This window comes from Orycteropus afer, unplaced genomic scaffold (assembly GCF_000298275.1).
Source record: "Orycteropus afer afer isolate SDZICR_OR568_19922 unplaced genomic scaffold, OryAfe1.0 scaffold00049, whole genome shotgun sequence".
NCBI classification, from domain to species: domain Eukaryota; kingdom Metazoa; phylum Chordata; class Mammalia; order Tubulidentata; family Orycteropodidae; genus Orycteropus; species Orycteropus afer.
Window position 1 is genome coordinate 7655046 of NW_006921636.1, and position 16731 is coordinate 7671776.

The window sequence follows — 16731 nt, forward strand, 5'->3', positions numbered from 1 at the left end:
AAAGAAACATAAGCTTGATGAATCCATCTCCCCAGATAAGTTACAAGCTTGGTGAATGAGACCAGAGGCTGTGAGGTGGTGGCTGGTGGATACACCTGGCCTACAGGTATGCGTTGCTTAGCCTATGCATTGCTTTTTAAAACTTTTCAATTAGTTGCCTACATTTAAAAAGATTTCTCCTAAGAATCCAGATTACTGGCATAACTGAAAAAATAAAACCAAGTGCCTACCAACACTGGGCTGTAAGTGGCTAGAAGTAGGCACTGTTGTCCCTTCTAGCCAGGGTTTGACAGGCTCTGCAGAAGCTTCACTGCTCACCACTCTCAGTTGTCTTCCCTCCACTGATATCAAGTGCCAGGCACCTTCACACTTCTACCAGTGTTACTATGGTTCCAGACCCAGAAAACCAAACCCATTGACATCAAATTGATTCCGATTCATAGCGACCCTGTAGCACAGAGTAGAACTGCCCTACAGGGTTTCCAAGGCTGAAAATCTTTATAGAAGCAAACTGTCTCCTCTTTCCCTCCTGGAGCAGCTGGTGGGCTCGAACCACCTGATCTTTTGGTTAACAGTCCAACCCTTTCATCACTATACCACCTGAGCTTCTTACTAGGGTACGATGAATAGGAAATTAAGATGCCATTGTCAAGAGTGGGAGAAACGGGAGACTAAAAGGACTAGGTATATTAACAAACACTGGGGTCCACGTGGGAAATTTCCCAACTAACCACAGAAAGCAGAGTCAGTTAGTTAAAGCACTCATTGTCTTTCATTCCTAAGGAGGGAAAAAAAAATTCCATTTCAACAAAGATTTCCCTTTTCCTCACTGCAGTTTTTCCATTTAACAACAGTGTGATCACCATTTTTCAGAGGAATGAAAGCGTCTAATTCATTTTCTCTGACAGACGGGAAGGATCTGTGCAAAATCAAAAATTCTCAGGCCAGTAAAGGGTAGGGAGAGTCAGGAAGCCCTAATACTGGCAGAAGGCTCCTGAGGGGGAGAAAGGGGAGAAGGGGGAGGTGGAGTCAGAACGGCAAACGCCAACACGTGGTGACGATGCAGTGTGGTCTGTTCGTTTCCTAGATACTAGCCCAGGCTGTGGCTGTGTCCAAGCACTTAGTAATATTGAAAAATCCTAGGGGCAAAAACCAGGTAGAGCAAAGCTTTCTGCCATCCTATTCCAGCCACACATCAATATGGTTCCTTGACAGTAAAACAACAGTTCACTGAGAAGAAATACACTAGGCAGCGTATTATCCCAAAGTGCATGTCCATTATGCAACTAGTAAGCATTCTGTGAACGAATGAGCTGAAGAAGCCAATGGGGTTTATTCCCTGCAAGGCAGATGTGCCAAAAACAAGGCAGGAAAGAGGAGACCTAGGAGTGGATTTTGTTCATTTTATAAAGTAAAGAAGCTTCTTTTTTCTTTGTCAACAAAAAATAATAAAATTCCTAAAGCAGAAGCTCATACTACTAACATGGAAAGCAGGCAGACTTACTCGATCCTACCACACAGCCCTCACCTCCTTCACTCTGATGACCACATGAAGTGTCTGCTATTTTTCTTCAAGCTACTTATAACCTGAAATTTATTAAATGATATTAACAGTAATAGTAAAGCTGGATGGGAGGGAGGGGAGGGAACGCTGCAAAAGTTAAAATAAGTAAGTAACAGCAGTCACAGCGAACACTTCTATAGCCCACGTGCCACATGCTACTCTCATTTCATTCTCACAGTCCTGTAAGGTGCTGAGGGAGGCCCAGTGAGGCAGTTGTTAAGAGCTCGGCTGCTAACCAAAAGGTTGGCAGTCCAACAGCTATTCCACAGGAAAAGATATGGTGGTCTGTTTCCATAAAGATTACAGCCCTGGAACTCCCAGAGGGCAGCTCTACTCTATTACACGTGGTCACTGTGAGACAAAACGTTTGCCAATGAGTTGTTCAGCGCACCCAGCACAGGGACTGCCCAACTGGGGTAGCAATTGTGAGGGGGTTCAGTAGAGCACAGAATCAGCAGGAGAGCCTGACATGTCCCTCTATCACAGAGGTGCTGGAGCAAGGCCTCTCGATGGGCCTGGACTCCATTCCAGGGCACCATGTCCCTGGGTGGGGACCTGCCCCACCTGCCTCCTAGGCTGCCTTTCATGCTGCTCAGCCCCGTCTTCTGAAGGACCCCTGCTTTCTTAGAGCCTCATCTTGAGAAGCGGAAGCCATTTGCTTTTTAAGGTGATGGTCCACCTCTGTTTTGATTCACTCTCTGCAGGCCAGTCTAATTTTAAGTTCCTGGGAGATGCCTCCTGTCTGTCAAGTCTAGGTAACAAAACCTACAATATAGTAACTGCAAATCATTAGAGCAGCCCTTCAAGTTACAGTGCTTCTTTAAAATTGTATTGTGTAAATCATGTTTTTTCCTCGTTATTTAAAAAGCATATTTACTCAGTGACTGCTTGTGTGTACCAGCTCTCACTCTAGGTGTTTGCAAGGAATGCAGTGGTCAACAGGCAGGGCAGCCAAGGTCCCAGAGCAGGAACTAGCAAACAAAAACACTCAAGTAACTTCAGGTAGTGAGATGTCCTGAGAAGAAAATAAAAGCAATGGGACAGAAGTGACAAGCTGTTTCAGGAAGTGTGCTCAGGGAAGCCTCTCTAAGGAGGTAACATGTGAACAGAGACCTGAGTGAGGATAGAAGAGGGAGGACAGTAAGGACAAATGCACTGAGGGAGGGACAAGCATCACACGGGCAACACAGAAACACTGTGCACAGAGGAATAAACAAAGGGAGGAGTGTAAGAGGAGAGGGGGCAGGGGCCAGGCCACAGAGGGCCCTGAAAGCCAGGGGAGCGGGGGAGGGACCACGAAGTTTACTCCGAATCAGACAGGATGAGAAATTACCCAATGTGCTCAAATAGGGTGGGGTGCTGATGCAATTCATGCTTTCAGGAGATGACTTCGGCTGCTGCATAGAAGAAGGACGGCAGCACAAGCACTTTCATGCAGCTCAGAGAGACCTGTTTCTGTATCTGTACAAGCAAGCTTACTATAGTGTACTTAAATATTAATATTCACCGACTGACTACAGTTTGATAAGGGTCACAGTGAAAACCTGGTCCTTGCCCTGGAGAGGTAAGAAGGCAAGGATGACAACAGATAAAGAAGGTGGGCTGAGAGTTTCTGAGAACCTTTCTTGAGACATATGACAGAAGGAATGAGCAGATAGCAACTCTGCTCCCCCAAGACACATGCAGTTTTCATGATGTTTCTTTTTTGTCTTTTCTTTGAGTAAATGGACACAGAACAACATCCTAGAACAATCTGGTCCTAATACATGCCAAATACTCTGGTAAATTATATAGAAACAAGAGCTTCTCGAGCTATGTGCATGCTAGTGGGGACATACTACCAACACAAATCATTACCACCAACGTGACAGAAGAAAGGAGACCATTTCTGAAGACGGGTCAGATTACTTTGTGGAGACAACCAGCCAGAGTGAAGAATTATTTGACAGAGTCATTTGGGAAAGGTAAATTCATGAAAAAATAAGGATTCTGGATCTGGTTCTTAACAATTGTCCAGGAAGAGATATAAATGTTCACATATAATTTTATGACAGCCCAATCTAAGTTTTTAGGCCTAGTATTTCATTTACTTTAAAACTATAATAAGGTTTAGAATATTCTTTCATTTACAAAAAGCAAACAAAAGCAAGTGATGTACTGGTCACGAGAAGAGGAAAAGAAAGCTATCTGCCCATCTACCCAGACATCCATCCACCCATTTCCTTGCTCCTCTCACAGGTGTTTGAGGAGTTACTAATGGCCAGGCGCTGGAAAAGGACTGGAGACCCAGTGGATACATGACACAGTACATGACGGGGGGTCCCTGTCCTCTTCCAGGTGATCAGACAGACATTAAATAACTAATCACCCATATAACCAACTACAGGGAGATAAGTGCCCCCAAACTGAGCCCACTGCACTGAAGCTGACATCACATAGAAGTAACAAGAGATGTGCCAGGAACGATTTAGAGGAAACAGCACAGCTGACGGCAGGGCATTCGATTAGACACCACAGCTCCTTGGCTGTGTTTGCTGAGAGGAAAGCAAACAGGGAGGATGTCGAGGGCAAAGCCCAGAAACCGACAAGCTGCTATCAGGTTTCCTGCAGATGTTACCAGACAACCCCACCTGCCCCTCAGACACAGGCTGATTCCCTCTCACAGTTGGAAAGGGACAGCATGCTGGGCCGTACCTGACAGCGACGGGCCTCTTTCTCTGAGTGCGTCTCCATTTTCTGAGCCCACTTTACCAGAACTCCTCCTAGCATGATCACCATTGGTTAAGTTTGTTTTTTCAGGAGTTGTTGGTTTACTCTGTGCCTGGCTCTGCTTCAAATGACTGCATTTTGGGGATACTGCCACGGCTTGGATCACGGGGGACTGGGGTTTCGACTGGACCGGTTTTTCCAATTCTCTGGTCTCCTGCAACTAAAAGGCAACCAAAGAGGGATTCAATCAAAACGGTGCTAGCACTGGGATAAGGAACAAAAAAACATGGCAGCTTAAAATATTTCTAACCAGAAGGATAAAATTTTAAAAAGGAAATAAATGCCTTTAACAAACTCAAAGCAAAGTCTGAATGCAAACTCTATATAACCCATCCTAGATTTATACTCTGGTTTTTACAGCAAGAACAAAAGCACAGTACAGAGAATTCATAAGAAAGGTATATAACGTGAGGAACAAACTTTAAAACACCAGTGGGTCTCCCCAAGGTGCCGAGGCCACACATTAAACAATTCACAGCAGTGGATGACAGCCCCACTCACCACTTGGTTTTCCATGCGGGTGAAAATGACGTTCAGCATCTGAGTCAGGGTGGCCTTGGCAGTGGTCTGATTGATGAGGTTTTTGCTGGCCAAGTAGATGTTGTAACATGTCCTAACTGTCTGTAGAATAGTGCCTTCATGAATTTCAATGTGTGGGGAAGTCACTGCGGTCAGAAGAGCCTAAAACAGAAAAATACAACCTTCATGTTCATTAATACTCACTTCCCTCACCCTCCCACAGTTAAACTTTTCAAAAGGATTTCGCTTTTTTGTTTTTGTTTTTGTCTTAAATAAATTTTAAGATGACTCTGCAAACTAACTTCCTATTGCTCGAGTTCAAAAACAATGATAAATCCACATATGCAAATTATTCGAGATAATTGAATTGTGTTGCAATGGGCTTTCTACAGGCTGCCTTTAAAAAAGGCTAAACTTCCATATGTTAATAATATTGACTGAAAATCTAGAATGCAAAATACAGCTACTTCTCTCAAGAAGGACAAGAGCTCCAATGATCTCACCTCTATTAATCACAGAATGTACGTGTTGGCTGGGCAGTTTCCTGGCTCCCTCTTGGGTTGTGGAGAGAGCTGTTACGAGTGCAGCTAATGTGAAGCCCTCCCTCAGAAATGTAATAAATGCAGGACCAGGGTTTTGGAACCGTGGCTACACCCATCCTGATAAGCAGATGGTATTATCCCATGCTAAACCATTCCTGGCAGCAGAAATGGGGTAGGGAAGTGGAATGGAGGCTCAAGAAAACAGGGGACAAGTTGGTAATATGAGTATCAATAAGGACCTGCTGGGAAACGTCAGGTTGGGGATCCAGAACTTCCAGGTGAGACCAGGGGATTTCATGCAGGTTGAATTCACAAGGCAATTTAAATAGTTATTAGCAGAACTGTTTACTTGGAAAACACACTTCCACTCTTCTTGTCTCTGTCTATGCTACAAAAATTCTGACACTTGACAAAGTATCTAAGTGATGCTTAAAATTGTGTGTTACAGGTCAGCATCACCTAAGACAACTAACACATGGAAAATTAAAAATCCAAATTTCCAAATGGGAGTAGTGTCCCATTTAATAATCTGATCAGACAAACAAGGAGAAATACCTTAATGATTTGTAACTGAACCCCTTCATCAGTCTGAGGGCCCTGGAAACAATTGCAAATGGTTTCCACAATCCTGTCAATCAGCCGCTTCCCCGGGGCTCCACTGTCGGGGGCGTTGCCCGTGATGTGCCCATATGCGATGAGTTTCTAAACAGGGAAAGAACAGAGATTTGAAATTTTTGCCTGCTTGAGACTGAGGCCACCTACAACAGCAAAAAACAGGCAGTGAGCATAGCCTTTAACTTCCAGTTCTGACATCTTGTCATGCTCCCCAGGAGCACTGGCAGGCACACCACCTAAGTGCAGCCAAGGCTCCTCCTCCTGGCTTGAGGGGAAGGGGGAGGGGAAAGAGAGGATGAGGAGGGAGAAGGGAGGGAGATAACCCCATCAGAAGGAGGAGACAGGGCTCCACGAGAAAGGCAGGACAGAACAGTTTCCAGTGTGCAACCCAGTTATGCAGAAAGCTGCAGGTCCCAGGGGACAGATGGTCGATTAGTGATTGCCTAGAGCAGGTGAAGTAGCTCTGGTGGCATACTGGATAAGGAATTTGGCTGCTACCTAGAAGGTCAACAGTTCAAACACACCAGCTGTTCCACAGAAGGAAGATGGGCCAATCTACTTCCATAAAGATTTATAGCCTCGGAAACCCAATGGGGGTCGCTATGAGTTGGATTTGACTCAATGGCAGTTGAGTTTGGGTTTGCTATTGTTGTTGTTAAAGCAGGTGAGATTGGGGGAAATCAGGAGTGACTGCTCATGGGTATGGGTTTCTTTTTTAACTTTTTATTGTGATTTGGATGAAAGTTTACAGAGAAAACTCGTTTTCCATTCAACAATTCACACACACTGATTGTAATCCCCACAAATTACCGGTTCTCTTCCCACTTTCTCCCTGTGGTTACTTTTCCCTGTGTCCTTTTTTTTCTGATGCATTCCTGCCCTCTGAGCCATCTCCCTATGCAAATGCTGCCCTTTTGATCAGTTCTAAGGAGTGTACTGCCCTGGTGTAAACTGGTCAGCTTACAAGCCAGTCCATTGTTTGGCTGGAAGTTAAGCCACAGGAGTGACTGCTAATGGGTATCGGTTTCTTTTTGGGGTGACAAAAAATGTTGTAAAATGAGATCTTGGTGACAGTTGTACAACTCTGTCAATATTTTAAAAACCACTCAATTGTACACTTGAAAGAATATGTTAAGTGTATTTCAACACAGCTATTAATAAGCCCATGAATATGTACTTTTTACCTGGATGGATTCATTTAGGAGCTAATGATACCATGGTTTGCTTGATGGCAGGAAAGCCAAGTGGCTGCAGGCAGGGCTAAGACCATGACAGTTTATAGTACACACTCTTCCATTTGTTTGACTGCTGAATCATGTGACCAAGGAGACAAGTGACTGCTAAGGCATTACCCTGCTGTCATACTGCAAATGCGTGTGCACAGGGTCCCCTTCACGGCCACTGCCTGTACCATCTCACTCACAATGATAAGAGAATCTGAGCGCTGTGAGGGACCGTAACAGTCAGAGGACGATGATTTCCAAACTGGGCTGTGATTCAGAATCACCTGGGGGAGCTCATTTAGAAGTACAGATTCCTGGCCCTCAGCTCAGATCTGTGGCCCAGAATTCCATGGTGGGGCCTGGGAATCAGTGTTTTCCTCCAAGTTACCTGTTTTGGTTGCTCAGATGAAGGAGCCACTCATTAGGCACAACCCTCCAGGATTCATGGCTCTAAGGAATTTGTGGCTTCTGTGACTGGATAAGCTCTCAAGAACATTCATCATCTTTCTGGCTTGTCACATGCTTGCCCTACTGCACAACATGGACACAGCTCCTAAGGTTATCTACAGTATAGCAGCCCCCGCCACAGGAAGACTGGCCACTCTGCGGCCTGTGACAGCTCCTCAAACAGCTTATCTTGCCAGACCCTCCAAAAGCACTGCCGCTGTTCAATAAGCAGGAAGAAGACAGGGGAGAGAGCAGCTGCCAGAAGACACATGATACTGCTGGACTGAGCGACTGAACGCGCAGGCGAGCTGGCTGCACAGAGTTCACTGCTCAAGTCCAACCTCCAGTCTCTAGCCGTGTGGGCAGGAAGCACATTTCTGAAGAACCAGCCAAGAAGCCCTGTCCCTCATCTCCTCTCATTGCTGCTGCAGATGCAGGCTTCCAGGAGGGCCAGGCTGGCCACCTGGTACCTGTTACTATTGTTAGGTGACTCACAGCGACCACTGTGACAGAACAGAACTGCCCCAACCGCCCCATAAGGTTTTCTAGGCTGTAACCTTTACAGAAGCAGCCCTGGTGGTGCAGTGGTTAAGTGTTCACCGGCTAACCAAACCAGTTAGCTGCCATGCACTTGTAACTGTTGTACGCCAGGCCTCCTTACATAGTACATGAGCACTGGATTTTCACACTGCTCACTCCTCACTCCTAACTGCTAACTCTGAGCCCATATTGATCACCAGGCTGTGAGTGGGATAATCTATGAACTCCTAAAATATGAATGTTAAGAGCAGGCTCCACATAACCAAACACAAATGCTGTAAAGATAGAGATAAATTACTAAATATTTAATGAAAGTACAGAAAAGGAGTCAAAGTATCTTCCCTGATAGTTATACTTCCTAAAAGGCCACATTACTCTCCAGATTGAAAAGGATTTTAAGTAGGACTTCACTTCCTTTTCTGCACAGTGAGGTAGGGCCCAAAAAAAGCAGAGTTCCTTGGTCCTGTGGGTCTTTCTGGTTCTCCTTTTCTAAGCAAGATGCATTCTGGGCACTAGGGATACAATGGTGAGGAAGACAGAGGAGGCCCTTTTTCTCATGGAATCCATGTTCTCCAGGGGAGGCAGACCAAAGCCAAAAGTCCTGATGGATCTACAGGGTTTATTGGTTTGCACACTATTCTCCCTGTTTAATTTGTAAACCACTCCCCTACTTTCCTCCCACTCCCCTTCAGGTCATTCTGCTCCACACCCTTGACCTTCTCCCTGCTGGACACATCAGAGACACCTCCTCCACAGGGCCTTTGCATCTGCCTGGAAAACTCTGTCCCTACACGTCCACATGGCTCATCCCTGACTGCCTTCAACTCTACTAAAAATCACCTTTTATTGACATCTTCTGGAATCATCCTACCTGAAACTCCAACCCCACCCTCCATGCATCTTTATGTTTCAATGTAACAGTTAATTACATTCTACCACCACCAGCTGGAATGAGAGCTCCATAAGGATGGAGACCTTGTTTGTTGTATTTACCGTTGGGTCCCTGGATCCTACAACTGTGTGGTATAGAGAAGACAACCGAGAAAAATCTGCTGTTGGAGTGAAGAACTGAATGTAAAGATGTCCACAATACACTGTTAAATGCAACCTGGCTGTTCCCAGCTACAGTGATGATGTGCAACACTGTCCCATTTTTGGAGAAAAGAAAAACTGCATGTGTGTGTTTTTATAAATACAAAGAAGCTTGGAAACACATCAAACTTCCACTGGCATGAGCATGCCTAGCAAATTCAGTGAAGGAAAGTGTTTCGCCCAGTGCATAAGCAGAAAGCTACTGACATGTTTAAGTGAAGGATTACCATGATGTGACCTGTTTTTGAAGGTCCTTCCTGGCTCCTGGGGCAGGAGTGGAACCAGGCGGACCAGTGAAGAGGCTGTCTCAGCTGTCCAGGAGGGAGACAGACTAGTGGCTTGGACTACGGGGGAGGGGGGAATGGTGGTGACAGAGATGGAGAGAAGCTCCTGCCTTATTTCTTGCCAGTGCAATGAGGGATGTGAAAAGCAGCAGAGGTGGGAGGCCTGTGGGTAGCTGGCCCACCGATGCCATGTCCAAGGAGGCTTACACAGGGGTATGCTGGCACGGAGCAGAAGATGAGAAGAGAATGCACACCAGGCCCTCACAGTACCAACCACACAAGCAGAAACACCATGGGATTAGTTTCTTGGTGTAAAATAGGACGTATCTAGTAACAAACAAAGGAACCCTGATGGTGCGGTGGTGAAGCGCTCAGCTGCTAACTGAAAGGTCGGCAGATCGAACCCATCAGCTGTGGGAGAAAGATGTGGCAGTCTGCTTCTGTGAAGAGTACAGCCTTGGAAACCCTATAGGGCAGTTCTACTCTGTCCTATAGGGTTACTACAAGTTGGAATCAACTCAACAGCAGTGGAGGAGGAACAGACAGAAGCTGGAATCAGTAAGCTCCATTTCAAGCTATCCTACCCACATGAAGAATATGTCTGGTATAAATTAATCTTCAACCTCTTTTGCCCAAGTGGTTAGAATCCAAAGAGTCACCTATGACCAGGAAACTTACACTGTAACCTTATTTTAAAAGTCCCAAATTAGGAAAAAAACCTAAATACTCCCCTATAAGGAAAGGGATAAATAAAATGTGGAATGCACTAGATCTGTATGTGGCAATATAGATAGATCTTAAAAAATTGTTATACATGGAAGGAAACTTTCTTTGTTGGTTACCAGGGCTGGGAGGGGAGGGGTGGGGAGGGAACACTGCAAAAATTAAAAAAAAAAAAAAAAACCTAGAGAAAAATCTGTTTTAAGATGGTAACAAGAAAGGGAGGGAAGGAGGATCTTGCACATCTAAACAGGTAACCGGGTTTGGGGGCTGATGGCCAAGGATTTCAGCTTTATCTGTAAACTTCTCAAAAGCTTTTTTTTTAACAGAGAATATAGTCATGATATAACTTACATAATTACAAACTGATTTTAAAATGTGCATTAAAAAACCAAAGTTTTCTAGAAATAAGAACTAAAGAATAATGTTTCTGATAGGAGGGCAGCTCAGCCCAGTGGGGTGCCAGACACTACTCACTGGGATGCAAGAAGAAAGCATTAGCACGCCATCCCTGTTTATTTTTTATCTTATCATTTTTAGTTATATTTTGGTATGTTTTATAACGTACATAGGGAATCCTGTGGTGCAGAAGGAGCCCTGGTGGTGCAGTGGTTGAGCACTCAGCTACTAACCAAAAGGTCTGTGGTTGGAGTTCACCAGCCACTCTGTGGGAGAAAAAAACCTGGCAATCTGCTCTCAGAAAGATTACGGCCTAGAAGACCCTATGGAGCAGTTCTCCTCTGTTGCACAGGGCTGCTGCGAGTCTAAACAGAACCAGTGGTGCACACCAACCACCAATTACACATGTATATACAGGAGGAGCCCTGTGGCACAGTGGTTAAGCACTCAGCTGCTAACCAAAGGGTTGGTGGTTCAAACCTACCAGCTGTTCTGTGGGAGAAAGATATAGCAGCCTGTGAAGATTTACAGCCTTGGAAATCCTATGGGGCAGTTCTACTCTGTCCTATGGGGTGCTATGAGTTGGAATCAACTTGACAGCAATGGGTTTTTTGTTTGCTTTGTATAATGTATATAATATAATTTACTAATAGTATTACATGTATATAGTTTTGTAATAGAAGAAATATGAATATATTGGGAGGATATTCTCAAAGCATTTGTTATTATTGATTTATGATGAGAAAACTTGGAGACCACTCACTAACTCAGATGAGATTGAACCCTCAAGAGGGAACACTGTAAAAATAATAACAATACTAATAATAAATATATTAATAATAATAACAGTAATAAGCAGATTGAACCCTTACCCTCTATACCCTGAGCCCTGGCCTGGAGAAAGTGTGTAGCAGAACAAGCACTGAAGGATTTCCAAGGCTGTAAATCTTCACAGGCTGCTATATATAAGGAATATAAACTCTTGATAGACATGAGCAGCAGGGAAGTCTCCAGGCTTCTCCCAGTGGGGAGAGGGGCCTCTTAGCTAACTGTGCTCACATCAAACCAAACTCAGCAGCACCTTCTACCCATCACCTTGCCAAGCTCAATGAATGATGCCTTTAAATGCTCAGGGAACAGCGTGGGTATGTCTGCAGCTAGCTTCAATCCTGCCAAAACCACACTTCACCCACAGACATTGGCCTTCCTTTCCAAGAGTTCCTACACCTGCACTGGGAAAAGGCAATCAAACAGGCTTTGCAAACATGACACTAAGGGGAATCACAATTATTCAGTATTCCAGGGAGCACCAGCCACCTCTTAATATCTAAAAGGTTATATACTAACTGAAGAAATCCTAGTGTAACTGTTAAACTACAGAGAACTATCATTCTAAAAAGAGAGATAAGCATAAGCCATAAGCCTCAAGACAGGTACTACAATGCTAAATTTACAACTTAGGGCTGAAGACGGACAGTAGGCTGAAGTACAGTGGAAGTCATGTTTCCATTAGAAATCAAACAGACATAATAAAGGGTTCCAGAAATAGATGATTTCTAGGAAAACAGCATATTTTTAATTAAAGAGACTAGAACTGCAGGTTAATAATTAAGACCAAGGGTTAGCAAACTTTTTCTGTAAAGGATGTAATACTAAATTGTTTAGGCTTTATGGGTCACAGTCTCTGTCAAAACCACTCAACTCTATCACAGTAGCAGGACAGCAGCCATAGATAAACACATAAGCAAATGGGCATGATCATGTTCTAATAAAACTTTATTTACAAAAGCAGACGGTGGGCCAGACTTGGTCCACGGGCCGTAGTTTAGTGACCCCTAGTTAAAATCATCAGGAGCTCTGGTAGCATCTAGGAGCTCTAGTAGCATAGTGCCTAAGGCACTTGATTGCTAACCAGAAGGCTGGAAGTTCAAACCCACCAGCCACTCCTTGGAAGGAAGGTTGGGCAATCCTACTTCTGTAGTGACACTGCCTCGGAAACCCAAGGAGGGGTCGCTGCGAGTCGGGTCCGACTCGATGGCACATAACAACAACAACAGTTAAAATCATCAATGTAGGGTCAAGAAGTCCTGGGTATTCACCCAATTCTATCACTTTCCTAGCCAGGGCACCCTGGACTGGGCTGGTCACTTTATTTTCTAAGCCTCAGTTCTAAAATGAGACAAGAGTTAAGTACCTCAGAGGTTGTTGTGAAGATTAATCAAGGCAATGTGCAGAAAGCACTTAGTACAGGGTCCAGCACACGCTAAGTGTCCCATTCATGTTAGCCACTGTGCTTGGTACATCGATACTAACTTACGAGCCCCAGCTCCAAAACAAAATCTTAACATGGGGGAAAAATAAAACCTGTAATTAAGCTTATGCCAAATTTCCTCAGAAAATGTTCACAGCAAAAATATTTTGGGATAGAAGTAGGACTTAAGCCTGCCATTTAAGAATTCTTGGCTCATTATATGTTTCACGTAGGACAATCTGTACAGAATTATGCTGAATGAGAAAATGGCTCTTCATTTGGAAGAATTGCTGCTATGAAGAAATACTATCCATTCCCAAGTACATATATCAAGAAGAGAGGTTAACAGAGTAAATATTAGACCAGAGATGCCAAAAATATGGTATAAACCAAACCAAAAACCAAATGCACTGCCATCAAGTCGGATCTGACTCATAATGACCCCTCCATGGGTTGCAGTTCCTTGCCTAGGATGGCATAACACATCAATCATAGCACTGTTTCTCAAGAAACCCAGATGAGGCTTCAGAAACCTTCTCAACACCTCTCTTTAAACCACCATAATATAGACTCTGTTTACCATCCCTGTTTCAGAAAGTACTGCTAAACTGTGGGTCTCTTTCGTATGTTTTTTTAAATACATCTAACTTTTTCCATTGATGAGTTACCCACTGATGTAAAGGATAAATGTTGTCTGAAATCACCAGAATCTTCAAGAGGACTGTATTTTCCACATCTTATGTGCCCACATAAATGACATGCACATGCACCTGCACAGTGCTCAGGAAACTAACCTGAGGGGGTCGCACAGTTTGCAACAGCGTAGATGTATGCATTATTTGCATAAAAATACGGTAAGTATTGAGAAAAAGTACATAAGAAAAGCTGGACTAGGAATAAAGAAACCCTATTTGCAGTCCTGTTTCAGCCTCTCACTGTCTGTACGCTGTTGGCTAAGTTACCCTAACTTCTCAACTCCTGCTTCTTCCTCAGTAAAAGATGATTTATATGAAAATTATTTACAGCTCTAATTACCTACTTCCCTACTTGATGTTACGAATTTTAGTGCCATCAAGAAAGAGGTTACATAAAATAGCCTTATGTGCTCATGTATACCAGATATTCCAATTAATGTTAAAGATTTCTTTTAGAAATATATAAGGGAATGCCAAGAATCAAGTTATTTCTAGGGCAAGAAATTCTTGTTTTAACTAAAGAGCTCAGGCCCCTCCTTCCCTGGCCTTCCTCACTCCCTCTCCCATCAGACCCCAGGAAAGATAAACTGGATTGCTCCTATCTCCATCACTGCTGGGAGCATCCTAGTACCAAGGTGGTGACTGGCACAGCTCCTGTACAAACACCATCTATGGCTTGGAGAGAACCCCCTGCACAAAATCAAACTGAAACATGGTACCTGCAAGCAGTCAAGAGATGTGCTCACCACCCGTGGGGACTTGGACTGGCAAGCTAGCTCGAATGGAAGGAAATACTTGTCAGCTTCAATGAAGTTTGCCTTTGGTGGTGCGGCAGCGCCAAGCCTAGGGGAAAAGGTAGGATGGGGTAGAGACAGAAGATGGGGGCAAAAAAAGCTTGCTTTTCTTACGGATCACTCTAACTTCCCGTTCCACTTGTAATCATTTAATGAAAAGTGGCTGAAAGATGGCATCAATGGGACTAGAGAATTAAAAGGTTAAATACATGCATTAGAAAATCAACAAAGTGCCATATGCTGAGAGCAAGGTCCTGGGCTGAGTCCTGGCATCAGCATTCCTACTGTGACTAACTGGCATCATTACTATGAGATCAGGAGTAGCCACATATGGGGCAAGCTGTTCCCCCGCCCAAGGAAGCATGACATACAAAGAGACAAGGGCTTTGCCTCTTCTCTCAGGAAAAGGTTCAAGAGCATGAACCTGATCTTCCTGCCCCTTCCAGACAGGCAATTATTGAGCCAGCAACGATTAACCTACCATTGGTTCCAACACATATGTAGTAAGTCCTACTGTGTGCCCAGCGCTGTGCTGGGAGAATGGATGCTGCCCGAGGACTAGAATTATGAGAGAGCATGCAGGGAAAGAGATCACCATGACCCCTACTTATTTCCTTAATAATGTATTTGAGCAGGAAAAAAACACTGCAGCTTACCTTTGCTTTTCTATTTCTGTTTTAATTTCATCTGGTGGGGAAGAAAGAAAGACATGTCAGAAGCATGCAGCATTTACATAAAAGAAACTTAAGATACCATGAAATCCTTAAAAATAATGGTCATGACGTACGAAGTGGCAAAAAGTAATTATAATCAGAGTTTTAAACCAGTTCATTCCAGTTCAGCCCCCTGCTGAGAATTTGCATTTCCACCCCAGATTATTTATACAGTAAAAATATGCACAAACTCAAACCCAACCACACTCACTACCATCGAGTCGATTCTGACTCATAGCGACCCCCACTGGGTGTCCGAGGTGGTAAATCTTTACAGAAGTAGATTGTCCCATCTTCCTTCTGTGGAGCAGCTGGTGGGTTTGAACCACCAACCTTTTGGTTAGCAGGCAAATACCTTAGGCACTGCACCAGCAGAGCTCATTAAAAATATGCTTAAGCGACTGGAAACAAATATGACAAGATATTGAAACAAATATAAGAAAATATTGAGAGTTATCTAAGTAGTGGGATGATGATTTATTTCTTTCTCCTATTTTTTATGACAAAAATCTGCAACTTCTATGAATTAATTTAGAAATTTTTACCAAGGAGTTACAACTACACAGTCAAGGATACAGGGATAAAGTGTCACTCTTCAGAAATCACAATCTGGAAGAAAGAGTCTTATATCCAGGAGAGAGAACAAAGTTTCACATTACTGAAACAGCAGCACCCTGAGTTCCCACAATCCCCCCAGCAACTACTCAGCCCCGCGTTTCCACACATCAATCTCAGCTATTACAACAGCGAGGCAAGTAGCCTGGCGTGGGTGCTCTGTGCTCTATCACCTCCAAAGGCAAGGCTTCTTCCCACAGCCTCCTGAGACCCAGCGGTTTGGACCCGGCATTAGTTATCCCAGCAACCCAGGACACAGCTCTGGGGGCTACACATGTCCTTTTCTTGGACAATTCTATTCTAGACTGAACTTCAGGACATGAGAGCTGAATATCTGAACAGAATTCTAATCTTCAAGGTCTTTAAGTGTTTTCTGAGGGACAATTAAACTACACACATAAGACAACAGGAGAGAAACACCCCGATGACTAGCATCAAGCATTCTGCTCATGGATTATTGGGCCTGTGACACATGGGCTCTGGGCCACAGAGCCCACCATTCAGGGACAAGATTCCACTAAGGAAGCAGCTCTGCTTTCCCTAGCTGGGACTCATAAAGCTGTGAGTGTGGCCATGCAGCCCAAGAGGCTGGTGGTCATGCTTTTGGCTTTGAAGGCACCAACTGCCATAATGTCAAGGCTCTCTGCTTGAGTGATAAGGTCATCTGCCGTGTGTGACATTCCACAGGCGCCCTGTGGCCCAAATTCAAATGCAACCTGAATTCCTTCCAATCATAGTTACCCAGTTAAAGGTCAAATGTAGCTGAAGCAATGAGGCTTTTGCCATTGTCCACGGCAGGCTCTGAGCTCTACCATAATCTTTGCTTTGGAATGTCGCAGGTACCAATCCAGTGGCATTCCAAATGACTCAATGACAAAGACTACTACTCATTCAATGAGGGGACAAAATCAAGTGGAGAGTTTACAAACTCCAAGGCCTGTGGAGGCCA

The 16731-nt window shown here is 44.2% G+C and overlaps 1 protein-coding gene across 1 annotated transcript in view; it reads right to left on the minus strand.

Annotated features, from left to right (window-relative positions):
- The window catches only part of ARFGEF2 (ADP ribosylation factor guanine nucleotide exchange factor 2), a 125907-nt gene that overhangs the window by 92245 nt on the left and 16931 nt on the right, over nt 1-16731 (minus strand). The window contains exons 2-6 of the mRNA XM_007938332.2: nt 15111-15141; nt 14380-14503; nt 5950-6096; nt 4835-5014; nt 4259-4493 (exon numbers count right to left, since the gene is read on the minus strand). Of these exons, the coding sequence (XP_007936523.1) occupies nt 4259-4493; nt 4835-5014; nt 5950-6096; nt 14380-14503; nt 15111-15141 (717 nt within the window). The remainder of the gene's footprint in view (nt 1-4258; nt 4494-4834; nt 5015-5949; nt 6097-14379; nt 14504-15110; nt 15142-16731) is intronic.